The following is a 12169-nucleotide window of genomic DNA, read 5'->3' as shown; positions in this document are numbered from 1 at the left end:
TATCTTCTTCAAAATCAGCTTAGTAGAAAATAGACATTTGTTTTAGAAACAAGAAGACTGTATAGACTCCTAAAGGAAATAAAAGGAAAGAAATGAAGCACACAAGTCTTTGACAGATTAACTTACGTTAACATGAATATGTGTACAGCTAATGATAGCTAGGCTTTCCCTTACTAAAAAAAAAATCTGTTTTCATAATGGCAGTAAGTCATGATTAAACTGACAGTGCATTTTGCTGCCTAAAAGTTTTTTTTTTTTTTGAGAGATCAGTGAAATAATTTTTCATTAAATACTGCAATATGGTTTAAAAAAGATAAGTCTCTGTGATTTTATTTTTATATCTCTTCTTCACTGAGGACATCAATATAGTCTGTAGTTGAAACCAAATCCAATTTCCCGTTGAAAAGTTGCTTAGTCAAATTCTGCTTGGAGGTCAAACCAAGTCAGGTTTGTGGAGCTGTCATTTGGGGAGTTTCTCTAGCATGCGAGTCAGTGTCTAGGTTATTTTTCTGGTTTATAGCACTTGAAAAATTTGCAGTTGTCAAAAGCTGGTTTTTATTAAATGATCTCAAGTAAGGGTAGAGTACTGTTTTACGTATGACAAATCAGCCATGGTAATTATTTGGTTTTAGGGGGTCATCCATTTTATATATTAGTTTACAGGTATAAAAAGACGTGATAGGAAAAAAAAAATAAATAATCCTGCAGTTCAGTGAAGTTACTGAGCTAGAAATCAATTTTCTACCAGTCCAATTGCAGGCCATGGTCTGATAAGTTTACATTTTCAGTATTGAACTTTGGCATCACATAGCATGTGGATCTCAGAGAAGTTGTGAAATGGGCCACAACAAGGAGCTCAAAGTTAATAAAATGACAAGTTGTGTGTGGAGAGGGAAAGAAATCAGGACCTTTGCCATAATTCACTCTTTGATAAAGACAGCTAGACCGCAGCAGCAGCCTGTGTGGGACGAGATATCAGCTTTCCCTTCCCCTTTTAACTGAGAACTGTGCTTAACACCAGTGATGCTAAACCCCAAAGACTGCCTTCGTAAGAGCTCTGAACTACGAAGTGAAATAGTACACTTACACGGAAAACTTTGACATCCACAGCAATTGTGACTGAAGCAATCAACCCCCAAAAATTCAGTCTACGACTTCCTCCCTTCTATTGTGGCTTTATCCTTGCTAATGTGTTACTGACTCTTTATGAGTACTGATGATAAAAATGCCCAAGAGTAAAACACTATTACGCCGCTTCTGTCATTTCTTTCACTGAGGAAAGCTATTGAGATGTGTATTTAGAAAGTCAGATGTTGCTGTTCTGTGTTCAGTTGCTCATGTTGGAAACACAAATGCTCTGAATAAATATTTTTCATGGTATAACCTTATTTGCAGAAAATTCATATTTGAATAACTCCATCTTGCCTAGCATTTTCATGGCTATTGCTTTCTTTAACAAAATCAAGGTGGTCTTTAGCAGTCTGCTATGTGAGGCTTTGTAAGTCAAAGCCATGCCCCAAAACTGAAAAGGTTAATTAATGCAGCTAGATGGATGTGAATGAACCAAATAATAAAAAGGCACGGTGAGATGACTGTCAGGTTGAAGCATGAGTGATAACTTTCCTTTGCGCTAATAAGATAGGAACCTTTTACAACAGTGTTTTCAGTTTCCAGGTGGCATTCAAAGGAGCCATGAGAAAAGAAATGCTGGACGTGACACAGGCATTGCTTTCCAGCCAGTCACATAATTGGGAATGTAATATAACCTTTAGTCAACAATAAAATTAACCTTGATTCCAGACAGATATGTATATGTGCTGAGAAAGTATCTCTGTTGTGGGTGCCTTTTGCAAGCAGTAGATTATTAAGGAAATACAATAACCTAGCCACAAAATGAAATTGGATTATTGCCTCTCAAAATAGAAGACCCTCTTATTCTTGGTTGTTCTTAATAACATGCAGCCACTCGGTTAGGTAATTCAATAAAAGGTTTCCTTTCCAACCTGTTTCCCTTTCCCTTCATCTCCTCTGTGATTTTTTTCAAACTGTAGGGTTAGGACTGGCTTTTTTATACTTCTCTTTATACATAGCTACCTCTTATAGACACACATAGATGTGAATGACCTTGAATAAAAATGTGCCTTTACAGAAAGTAGCAAAATGTGTCAGCTGATTTGTTCACCTGATTAATTTTATAAAATATTCCATATTATAGTTTTAACTAAAATAACACAGGAAAAGGTGGTCAGTCATGCAATTTAAACACCATTGACCCTCTCTAAAAAACCCACAACACCAAACAAAACAAAGCAAAAAAAAAACACTCCCACACTTCGGGGTTTAAAAAACACCCAAGATTTCCATTTAGGAACCATTTGGACTGTTAAGTACAGTGAATATTTAGTGGGGCACAAAAGGTTCTGTCAGTGTGGTTCTGAATGCTGTAGCCTGAAATTGATAATCGCTTTGAAATAAAAGGGATGGAAAACCATGAGAAAACTAGAGAGCAAAGACCATTTATGACTATTGAAATGTTTTCTCTTTTTTTGCGATCAGGGTCACTGCTATTACCACGGCAATGTACGAGGGTACCCCGACTCCTCAGTCAGTCTCAGTACCTGCTCTGGACTCAGGTGAGCCAATATTTCAGTAATACTTGAGTATTAGTAGTACCTGAGCTCCTGAAGAAAGCACCCTAGTACCCGTTGAGTTTTTGTTTTGCCTTGTAATGAAAGTATCAATATCCGTTTTTCAAATGTTGGTACAATCTCTGTAAAAACGTTTTGCCTCTACTTGCTCTGAGGAGAAAAAAAAAGAAATAGGTAATGCAATCTGGGGGTTTTCCATGATTTCCCTTCTCTGTTGCTGCCCACCCTTCCCTGTGCCCTTTTGCAGCAGCGCAGTACTTGGCACATTTTTGGGCTAGCAGTGCCCGGTGGCCCTCCAGTCCTTCTTGTCCTCAAAGCTGTTTCACCAGTGATGACTGGACTGCTTTGCAGCTGCGAACCCATGCATCATCCAGCAGTCTCATCATTAGGAGAGATTGCTTTATAAACATGGCTGTGGAGCTCAATAAATTGCGTTCGTGGCAGGTATGATGCTCAGCATTAGGATTTTTAGCTACTTCTTAACAGAAGAGTAGCAGATTTACAGTGCCGAAAAGCAAACCTCTTCTAGGTTTGAGAAAGGAACAGGCTGACAATATTTTAAATACACAATGGACACGGTTCAGGAAACAATTATCTTCCTTACTTGGACAATCAGAGACGGGTATTTACTCACAGAGCTGTTCCAAATCACAGTGATTAACTGTAAATTGGCTCTAGTGTTCTCCCTGGAAAACCCAGTTTTCCTGTCAGATTTCCAGCTATCTCAACATTTTCTGGATTTGTTTAATTTCTCTACAAACAGCACGAGTAGCTGTAGTCTTTTTCCCTTGGTTTTGCATTTTGCGCAATAGTGGCATTATCAAGGCTTTTACGACGGAGCTCTGGGACAGACAGCAGCAGAGAGAGCAAACAGTTTGTTACCAGGACCCCTCTCCCTGTCGGAGGGACCCGTTTGCTGTAGTGGATGGGGTTGCTGTGGCTCATTCCCACACAGAGAGGGGGTTTATGGGTGCTTCGGTATGTATCTGGCGTGTTCTGCAAGGTTACTCCAATTAACCCCTTGCACGGACTGTGGCAGTCTGCATTCACCAGTCGTCCTCGCAGTCTGTAAAAATATAATGCAGTGCTCTTGGTATTTTAGTTAAAGGGATTGTATTGCTGCAAGGTCCACGGGGAAGATTTGCACCCTGTGGGACAGGGTCTGCACCAATGTCTTGTTCCAGAGCTACCTAGACATTTAAGAACTCTCAACAGAAATTACTCTTCTCCACATTAAAAGCATTTTCTTTCTTCTCTAATGTGAATTAGAATTGTTGAGCTCACAGAGTTGTTTCCCAGTTTTAGGTAGTCAGGTATGTCAAGGCGACATATGCTGGCAGTGACATTTTTCTCTTATTTGGCACTATTCCAGATAAATCCCCAAAGTGCAAGCTGACAGTATTAGGCTCCTTCCCCACAGGAAAAGTGTAGCAGCATCTTTTTCGGTACAAAGTTTCATAAGTTTCCCTGCCAACGCGTGTTTTGCTCTAGCAGGAGAACAACTGAGGACGTATGTCAGTATCTGTGCCCATTTAATCACTGCATTCGCTGCTGAGGTTGCTTAAGAAAGTGTCCACGAGCGAGAACGGTTTGTGCTAAGGATGCCTGTTGACTTACTGCACAAAACTCATTGCACAGCCTGATAGCCAATAGTAATAACCTCCGGTCATTACCTGTGCTTGATCTGAGCCAGCAATGTCTATTTAAAAGGCTTCATAATGCACTGTCAGCTCCTTGAACCACCCAGGCCCTCTCATTAAAACTGGTTAGGAATAAAAGGCCAGGTGGCGTGACATCCCAAGTAGCTGCACTGAGGTCCTGACAGCACTAAGTATCTTCCAGAATCAGGCCCACAGGTCACTGTATACCTCTGCCACCAAACCATTAGTGTGGCACTACATCCCTTGAGAATTTGAGTGGAAAGATTGAGGTGAAGATGTCCCTGCTCATTGCAGGGGCGGGTGGACTAGATGAACTTTAAAGATCCCTTCCAACCCAAACCGTTCTATGATTCTATGATTTACTGCAGGTGATCCAGTCTGAAATAATATGAGGAGAAATAGGACAGTTCAAAACTACTTCATGGCTTACTTTGCTGGCAACTTTACTAGTATTGCAACTTGAAAGAATGGTTATGGATAGGATAGGATAGGACAGAACGAGATGGATGGGATGGGATGGGATGGGATGATGTGCTTGCCCACCAACTTGCTAGAGTAGGGACCCTGTTTTTTCCATGGCATGACAAAGACTGCAAGCTGCAGGGGCAGAGACATAAGACATCGTGTGGCCGTGGAGCCCTGGGTGAGGACAGTCCCTGGAGCAGCCGCTTCACTTGCAGCAGCCGGTAGAAGGAAAGACTGGTCTCGTTCTCAGGGTCTGTTCCTGGCTTTGTGACAGTTTCTAAGTGAACTGGACAAATCTCTCTGTCTCAGTTGCTCCATCTGTGAAATTCATTTAATGATTCTTACCTACCTCACGCAGCTGTTGCATGGAGCTGAAGTTTCAGCGCCTGAAAAACATCTAATGAAAGGAAGTGCAAGCTGTTAGCTCACTGAAATCTCAGAGCACTAATATTCTCCCACTCCTACTAGACAGGCACCCTGGGCATTGTTCCACGTGTGGATAGGTAGGGACTGCGTCTTTTCCCCCAGATTAGGAGAGTTCATTAAAAGACATGAAACTAGCCATAAAGAATAGGTTCCACATTTTAGTATGCTCTGAAGCCTGAGTGCTCAGTGGTAGTCAAAGAAGCAAAAAGGATCATAGGAATTACTGAGACAAAAATAGAGGATAGAACAAAAACCCTCATTACCACTTTATAAATCCATAGTGCACTCACATCTCGAATTCTGCATGCAGTTCTTGTTTTCCCCTCCCCATCCTCATCTCAGAAGAGGAAGCATTATATCCAGAAAAGGTACAGAGAAGGGCAAAAATTATGATCAAAGGTATGGAACAGCTTTTATCCAAGAAGAGAAAATAGACTAGGATTTGTCACTTTTGAAAGGAGATGACGGAGAAAGGGGTATGATGAAACGAAGAAGAGGGGACAATTACCGAATATTTTTCATAACCCCCAAATTAGGAGACATCAAATGAAACTGTAGAGCAAAGGCAAGTACTTTTTTATTCACCACATAATGAAGCTGTGGAGCTCACTGTCGCAGGTGGGTGTCAATGTAAAAAGTTATCAGTAGATTCAAAAAAGATAAGACAATTTGGGGAGGGGAGCTGGGGGAGCCTCTCCAGGGCTGTGAAACCCAAAGATGTCCCTGACACTCCTGCTGTCAGACCTGGGGCTGCCAACTGGGGGGTGCTTGGTATGTTCTTATGTCTTACCCCCTTAAGTACCTGCTGTTGGCCAAGTCCAGAGAGAAGGTGCTGAGCTGGAGCAACCTTGCTCTGACCTACTGCAACCATCAAGTTCTTACTTACAGTGCAGCCATGTGGCTGAGCGTTTGGGGTGTGTTATTAGCTTGTAAACATGACATGATTACGATGAGCTACAGAAAGAATCAAGAGTGAAATCTGCAAACTAAGAGAGTTTTGACTAGTTTACGTTTTTCAGGCAGATAGAGGGGGTGAGATACAAAGATAGGGGAGAAGCAGGCTCGCCTCTCTCGTACACAGACCCTCACGTATTCCAGCTATGTTATATCCTCTCAGACGTAACATTCCAGTGCCTCCCTTCACGTAGGATTACAATGGCATAAATAGTCGGATTGACAGTGATAGCTGCCTAAAATGCAGGTTAGAGGAGAATATAATCATGCCATAATCTGTATCCTGCTGGCTCCTCCAGAGGAGGAAGAGCTGAATGGCAGAGAGGAGACAGTAAATGCTGAATGTGCGAAATGGGAACAATGGGTAATCAGGATTTCCGGCGCTTCCATCTGGATAAGAAAGCCAATTAGACCGTCAAAGCTTGTGGGAAGGTGATGGTACGACAAAGTCAAGTTGTTTCCTTCCTGTCCTCAGGAAATACCCTTCTGTTTATCTAGCTCGGAGGCTCTTCAAGTTTTTAGCAAATCATTTCGGCCTCTAGCCACCACCCACATCTTCTGTGATAAATTTGTATAAACTTGAATGATTTTTCCCCTATTACTTTCTCTGCAAATGCAGAACCCAGCAAATACACAGGAAAATGCAGCCTGAAGAAGAGCACAATCTCCACGGTCCAGGGGCTGGCAGAGGATGCTGGCGCGGGGATGTGCAGCCACACAGGCATCCGCAGTGACCTCTCTGGAGGGGGGAGCTTGAGAAGTGCTCTCAGAAATGCCTTGGTAGTTTAAGGATACAACTCTCACAGGAAGCCTTTTCTTTCTACAACACTAAAAGGCTCTTGAAAATCCTAAGAATCCCTCAGAGTTACCCAACTGTTAGATAATAAGCCTATTCTCACATACAAAAAGTATTCCGTCATTGTCCAACCTCATCGGCACGGTGTCTACAGTGACAGTGATGGGGATAAGGCCCCAGAACTGAACGGAAAGTCATTTTTAATGGGATTACATAGTTATGCTACACAAGGCTGCCAATACTACAGCCATCCATTTTTCAAATGGTCTGGCTGAACCCACTGCATCCCAGACGCAGTCAGCTGAAGAGGGGATTTAAATATGACACTCCAGACATCAACTATTTAAAAAAGTCATGGAAGTAGGAAACCAGTGAGAAAAAGATTTAAATTCCTCCTGACTCCTCAAGCATGATTTCCCCCCAGAAGGGGAGATTTCATCCAAAAAAGAAGTTAGGAGAAAATCCCAGCTGAGAAAAGCACTGGTTTGGATGTGTGCTTTTTCTCCATACTTTCTGAAGAGCTTTTAGTTCATATAAACATCTCACATGGTTTGTAAGTTATCTGACCGACAAACTACCGGAGGTTTTTGAGCTTAATGTTAGAAAGCATTCAGCTTCTGGGGTTTCAGAACTTCTGTATTCTGGCTGTTCAAGTGGTAAACAGCTCCTGAATCACGATCACCTCTGTGATCTGAGATGAACATCATGTCCATTCGTTGACAATTACGTGCACGCTGTCCCCAGGTGCAGAGTAATCCCCCAAGCATCACTACTACTGCCAGGAGAAGTATGAGAGATAAACTGTACCCGGCTGTTTGAGCCTGCCCCTTCTCCATCAAGTCTGTGTCTTTCAGCACTTAATTTAAAAAAAAAAACAACACCAAAACAAAAAAAAAAAACACCCAACAAACCAAAAACCTAACCCTAAAACTATTTTTATACATTTTGTGACTTGAAAAAGCATCCTATGAGCCTCGATGTGATGTGCAAGTTTGAATCAAGCCTTCTTTTATCGCTATGCTGTTTGCTGCACAGTGCTATAAAATGTGCTCACTAAATTGGCACTGATGCTAATGCCTCTTTCCTTCTTCATTTTTCTCTGCTTTCTTTGGTCTGTCTGTCTTGTCACCCTCCCAGTTGAGCTCGCATGTGACACTTTCTCTGATAACACAATTACTGTTTCTTGCAACCCAAATGCTGGACATGAAATTGCATTATTGCTTCCAATTCAAGTAACTCCCTGCTTACATTCCAGGCATCAAAGTTGCAGACCAATATGCATTCACTCTGGACAAATCTGTCTTGCACTGAGAAAGGATTAAGTGCGTGCTACAGTAGTCTCCGGGTATGACTAAATTTTAGACACTGTGCTATAGAATGTATTTTCAGGTTAATGAAAGGCACTGGCTGGAATAAAACATATTTGACTAATGATGTGTCTGCATGAGAACACCTCTACCCCTACTGCAATATGTAAAACCAATAATGCTACTGCTTTAACCTCCCTTTGAGATGTTGCCCTTTGTTGATTTGGGTCAGACTTGTTATTTTAATGGAATCCTGATGTGCAGTATAGTAGGATAATGGCATTACTTGGGTCTTGTGTGATGCTTTTCATCAACAGATAATTATTGGCTGTGGTTACTAAAATTTACCTCATTTTAAAGGTGGGGAACTGATGCAGAAAGAGGTGAATCGCCTGTCCAAGGCTGCCCAGAGGCAGTAGTGGAGAAGGGAGTGCTTCTGCCTCTGGAGTCCAGCTCCCATTCTCTGGATTTGCCAGTCCTTTAAGTTAAAGAATGACCAAACCATTTTGAGAATATCTAAAGATCACCTAGCCCATTAGAAAAACAGTCTGTAGATCATCTTGTTCATTTATCCCAATAGTATTCATCTGCAACTTATTAAAACAGACTAAAAGTGAAGTTTTCATTCACTACTCCATTAATTTTCCTCTTTTTTTTTTTTTTTTTTTGGTTGCCTGCTTACTTGCCTGGGAATTTGTTATACAAAGTCCTGAGAATGTAGAACGTATAAGAAAAATAGACAAAAATGCTCTATCACTTTACGGATCCCCTTCTGATATCATGAATGTTGAGACACACTGCAGTGAGTAACTGCTATACCTCTATCACAAGCCTCACGAGAACAACAGTCCGGGGCCACAAGGCCCCAATTCTGTTATCTATTCACTTAGGATTCTCACTGAAATCGGTAGGACAGCTGTGGGAGCAAACCCTTTACTTTTGAAGCTGTAGCGTTAATTATGAGATGAGGGTTCTGTAGGTTTTTAGGTGGCACAGGAGTACTGCGCAGTCTTTCGCTTTGTCTGCGGGCAGAGACAGACTTAATGTGAATATGTGGTGTGTAAGCATGACAGCCCTCTATAGACTAATGAATTTCTTACAAACTGAAAACATCTACATTCCTCTTCCAGTGGTAATAGAGCTTTTTATTATTATTGTTTAGAAATGAGTATAACTTTGAGCTTCATTAAAACCAAATGTTTAATTGCTTTCATGGATATCAGATTTATTGATTTACTTAACTTTCCCTGTATAGTAGAATAATATATAACAGTTTCATATAATGCTGTCCTAGCCAAGTTTTACTTCAGCATCACAATTTCTCAGACAAGTATGCATTGATGGTTTATGTTGGCAGGGCCTTTGCTTCTGCTGACAAGCTGGAAAAGAAAAATCCCATTTATATTTTGAGATTTCCTAAAGCCTGTTGATTTATGAAATATGACTGGTCTTGCATTAGGTTTTGTTTTGGTTTTTCTTTTTAAGAGAAAAAAAAATAATCATATTTTACTTTATGGACAATGTAAATAGTGGAATTATCCCACCAAATTGCATTTCCCTAATTGAGAGATTCCTGGCAAGTTAAACAGCTGTTAATAACCAATTAATTATTTAAGTTATGTTTAAATTTCTTTTTCTTTGAGATGGAGAGAGTTCTCCCATCATAGGCCATCCCCTGTACACATTCCCCATGTGTCCATATGGCATATAATGGCGTACGGTAGGTAAATACCAATGGGTCGCTCATGTTTAGAGCTGATTAGCAGTAATGTGGCTGTGGTTTATATGGTGCTGACCACCAGACACGAGCAGGGTTCAAACCCTGTTGAGAGGTAGAGTAAAATATTAGCTCAAGGCTCAAGACCACACTGAAGCTGCTTCCAGTTGGCTTGGAGCCTGTGAACTGATCTCTGGACATGCTATATGGTATAGATTTATGTTTTTTTTTTTCTCCTCCCTCTCTTCTACCAGTGATGAAAAGGACAGCCTGATAGTTTTAGAGCTCGAATTGTCTCTTGTCTTTCCTGCCTGGCTCGTTTGCAAGATCTTTCTGACTTCCCAGCATCAGTATGGTTTGGGACTGGGGAAAATACACATGCCATGAATTAGATACCTGGCGATCAAAAAACATATATTTTATATTGCGTTTTTCCCAAAAGTTTATAAGCTTGGGAATTCTGGTAGTCTTTTGCCTGGTTGAGGTAATGGTAGAAATCCCACAGGTTTCAGGAGAAGTTGGTCTTAAAGAATAGCCACTTCTGGAGTACTCGCAGAGTTGCCGAAATCCCTTTGGAGTTCCTTGTATAATTTTTGGCTGGGGATCTGTAGTTGAATATACTGTCTATTTGCCACATTGGAAAACATTATATTATTTAACACCAATGTCTCCTGAAAAATTGAAAAGTGGCACCATCGTGTTCTTTGGGGAACAGAGGCTGACTCAGGAATGTGGGAGAACCACGTTCAAGAGAATGACACAGAAACGGTGTAGGAGTAACGGAGGCTTTTTGAAACACGTGACAAAAGTGGACGGAAAAAGTAGTTACGGATTTATTTTATTTGCATCAAATTCTTAGTACTGAATGACTGGTAGGTATTGTTCATCTAATTCTGCCACACCAAAAATGAAAGAAACCGTAGCTTTTGACTGGTTACATTTTTAAGGTGCTGTGCTTGGCACTGATCGATGGGAGAAAAATGCAATTGTAGGAAAAGAAAATTAGTCAAAACCAGAGATCTGGCCAAAAGAATTCATATTTGATATTCATTATCTTATTACAGATGGTCACAAGCCAAGTGCTGATATCCTGTAGGCAGCACTCAAAGGATAAGTGTGCATTAAATGAAAAGTATATTTTCCTTTATGCCGAATCTGAGGCTTTTTTTTACCATGGGATTGCTTCATATGCAGAGGTGGAACTGTTCTTAAAGGCTCATGCTGCCACTTGGGCTGGGAGTCTGAGTAGCAAGTTGAATAGGCTGCCCTCGCTCTGGCGTGCTCAGTACAAAACAAAATTAATCACTCTGGTATCTGACCATTTGTCCATATCCTCTGCAGCTAAAGAAAATGAGGGGTAAAGAAATGGTTATTTAGTTATTTTAGACAGTTGCTGGGTATACAAGGGGTACATTGGAAACCTGGCATGGATATGGCATGTTTTGGCTGTGAGCGCTTGACAACAAGATGCTGGCTTCTGAAAAAATTGTTTAAGTCTATATTTTTTTAAGTTAATGTTCTAAGCACGATAATGTTTAACGTTAAAATTAAAACCCTTCATGGTTTTACGTTGGCTTTGAGTTGTCAGTAAAGGGAGATGGTCAGGCTGGCCCATTTCAAACAGTGACTGATGGACTTCTGCCTCCATTTATGGATCCAGCTGCCTCCAAAATTAAATGATTAATTGCACAAGGGAAAGACAACAATCCTTATTTGATTGTGCTGATTACAGAGCCGCTGATTATCGGAGTAAAGGGAATATGCTGTCCTAGTTTCCTAAAGTCTTCAAGGAATAAGGCAGATCTGAAAATAATTTAGAACTGTAGGGTGTAAGGTTACTCAAATCATGGGGTGACCTGCTCGGAGGTCTCTCGTATGTCATGCAGGCTATAGTGTATCCTGGCTGGAGCTACAAGGGTTGCTGTGATAAATCAGTCCTGCTTTTCTAACTGTGATCCATCATGCACAGCATGCCTGTGCGATGGGTAAATAATATATCTTACCTGATTTGCCAAGGGTACTAAGGAAGCTACAAATGAATTGTCTGACCCTGATTCTTGGTTCAGATCAGTAAAGCAGGCGGTCTTCTGTGAATGCTTTTGCACAGCCTTTAATATCACGGGTTTCCAGTACTTTTTTTTTTTTTTTTTTTTTTTTTCCCTCTGGGACTTCTAGCTGTTCTAGTTAACAGTAAA

At 40.9% G+C, this 12169-nt stretch overlaps 1 protein-coding gene across 1 annotated transcript in view; it reads left to right on the top strand.

The window, feature by feature from the left end:
• Positions 1-12169, top strand: part of ADAM12 (ADAM metallopeptidase domain 12) — a 185732-nt gene that overhangs the window by 104621 nt on the left and 68942 nt on the right. The window contains exon 5 of the mRNA XM_049810931.1: positions 2557-2633. Within this exon, the coding sequence (XP_049666888.1) occupies positions 2557-2633 (77 nt within the window). The remainder of the gene's footprint in view (positions 1-2556; positions 2634-12169) is intronic.

The sequence above is a fragment of the Accipiter gentilis genome, chromosome 9 (assembly GCF_929443795.1).
Source record: "Accipiter gentilis chromosome 9, bAccGen1.1, whole genome shotgun sequence".
Taxonomy (NCBI): Eukaryota; Metazoa; Chordata; class Aves; order Accipitriformes; family Accipitridae; genus Astur; species Astur gentilis.
Note: the sequence above shows the minus strand (reverse complement) of the source record. Positions and strands in the feature narration are given on the sequence as shown.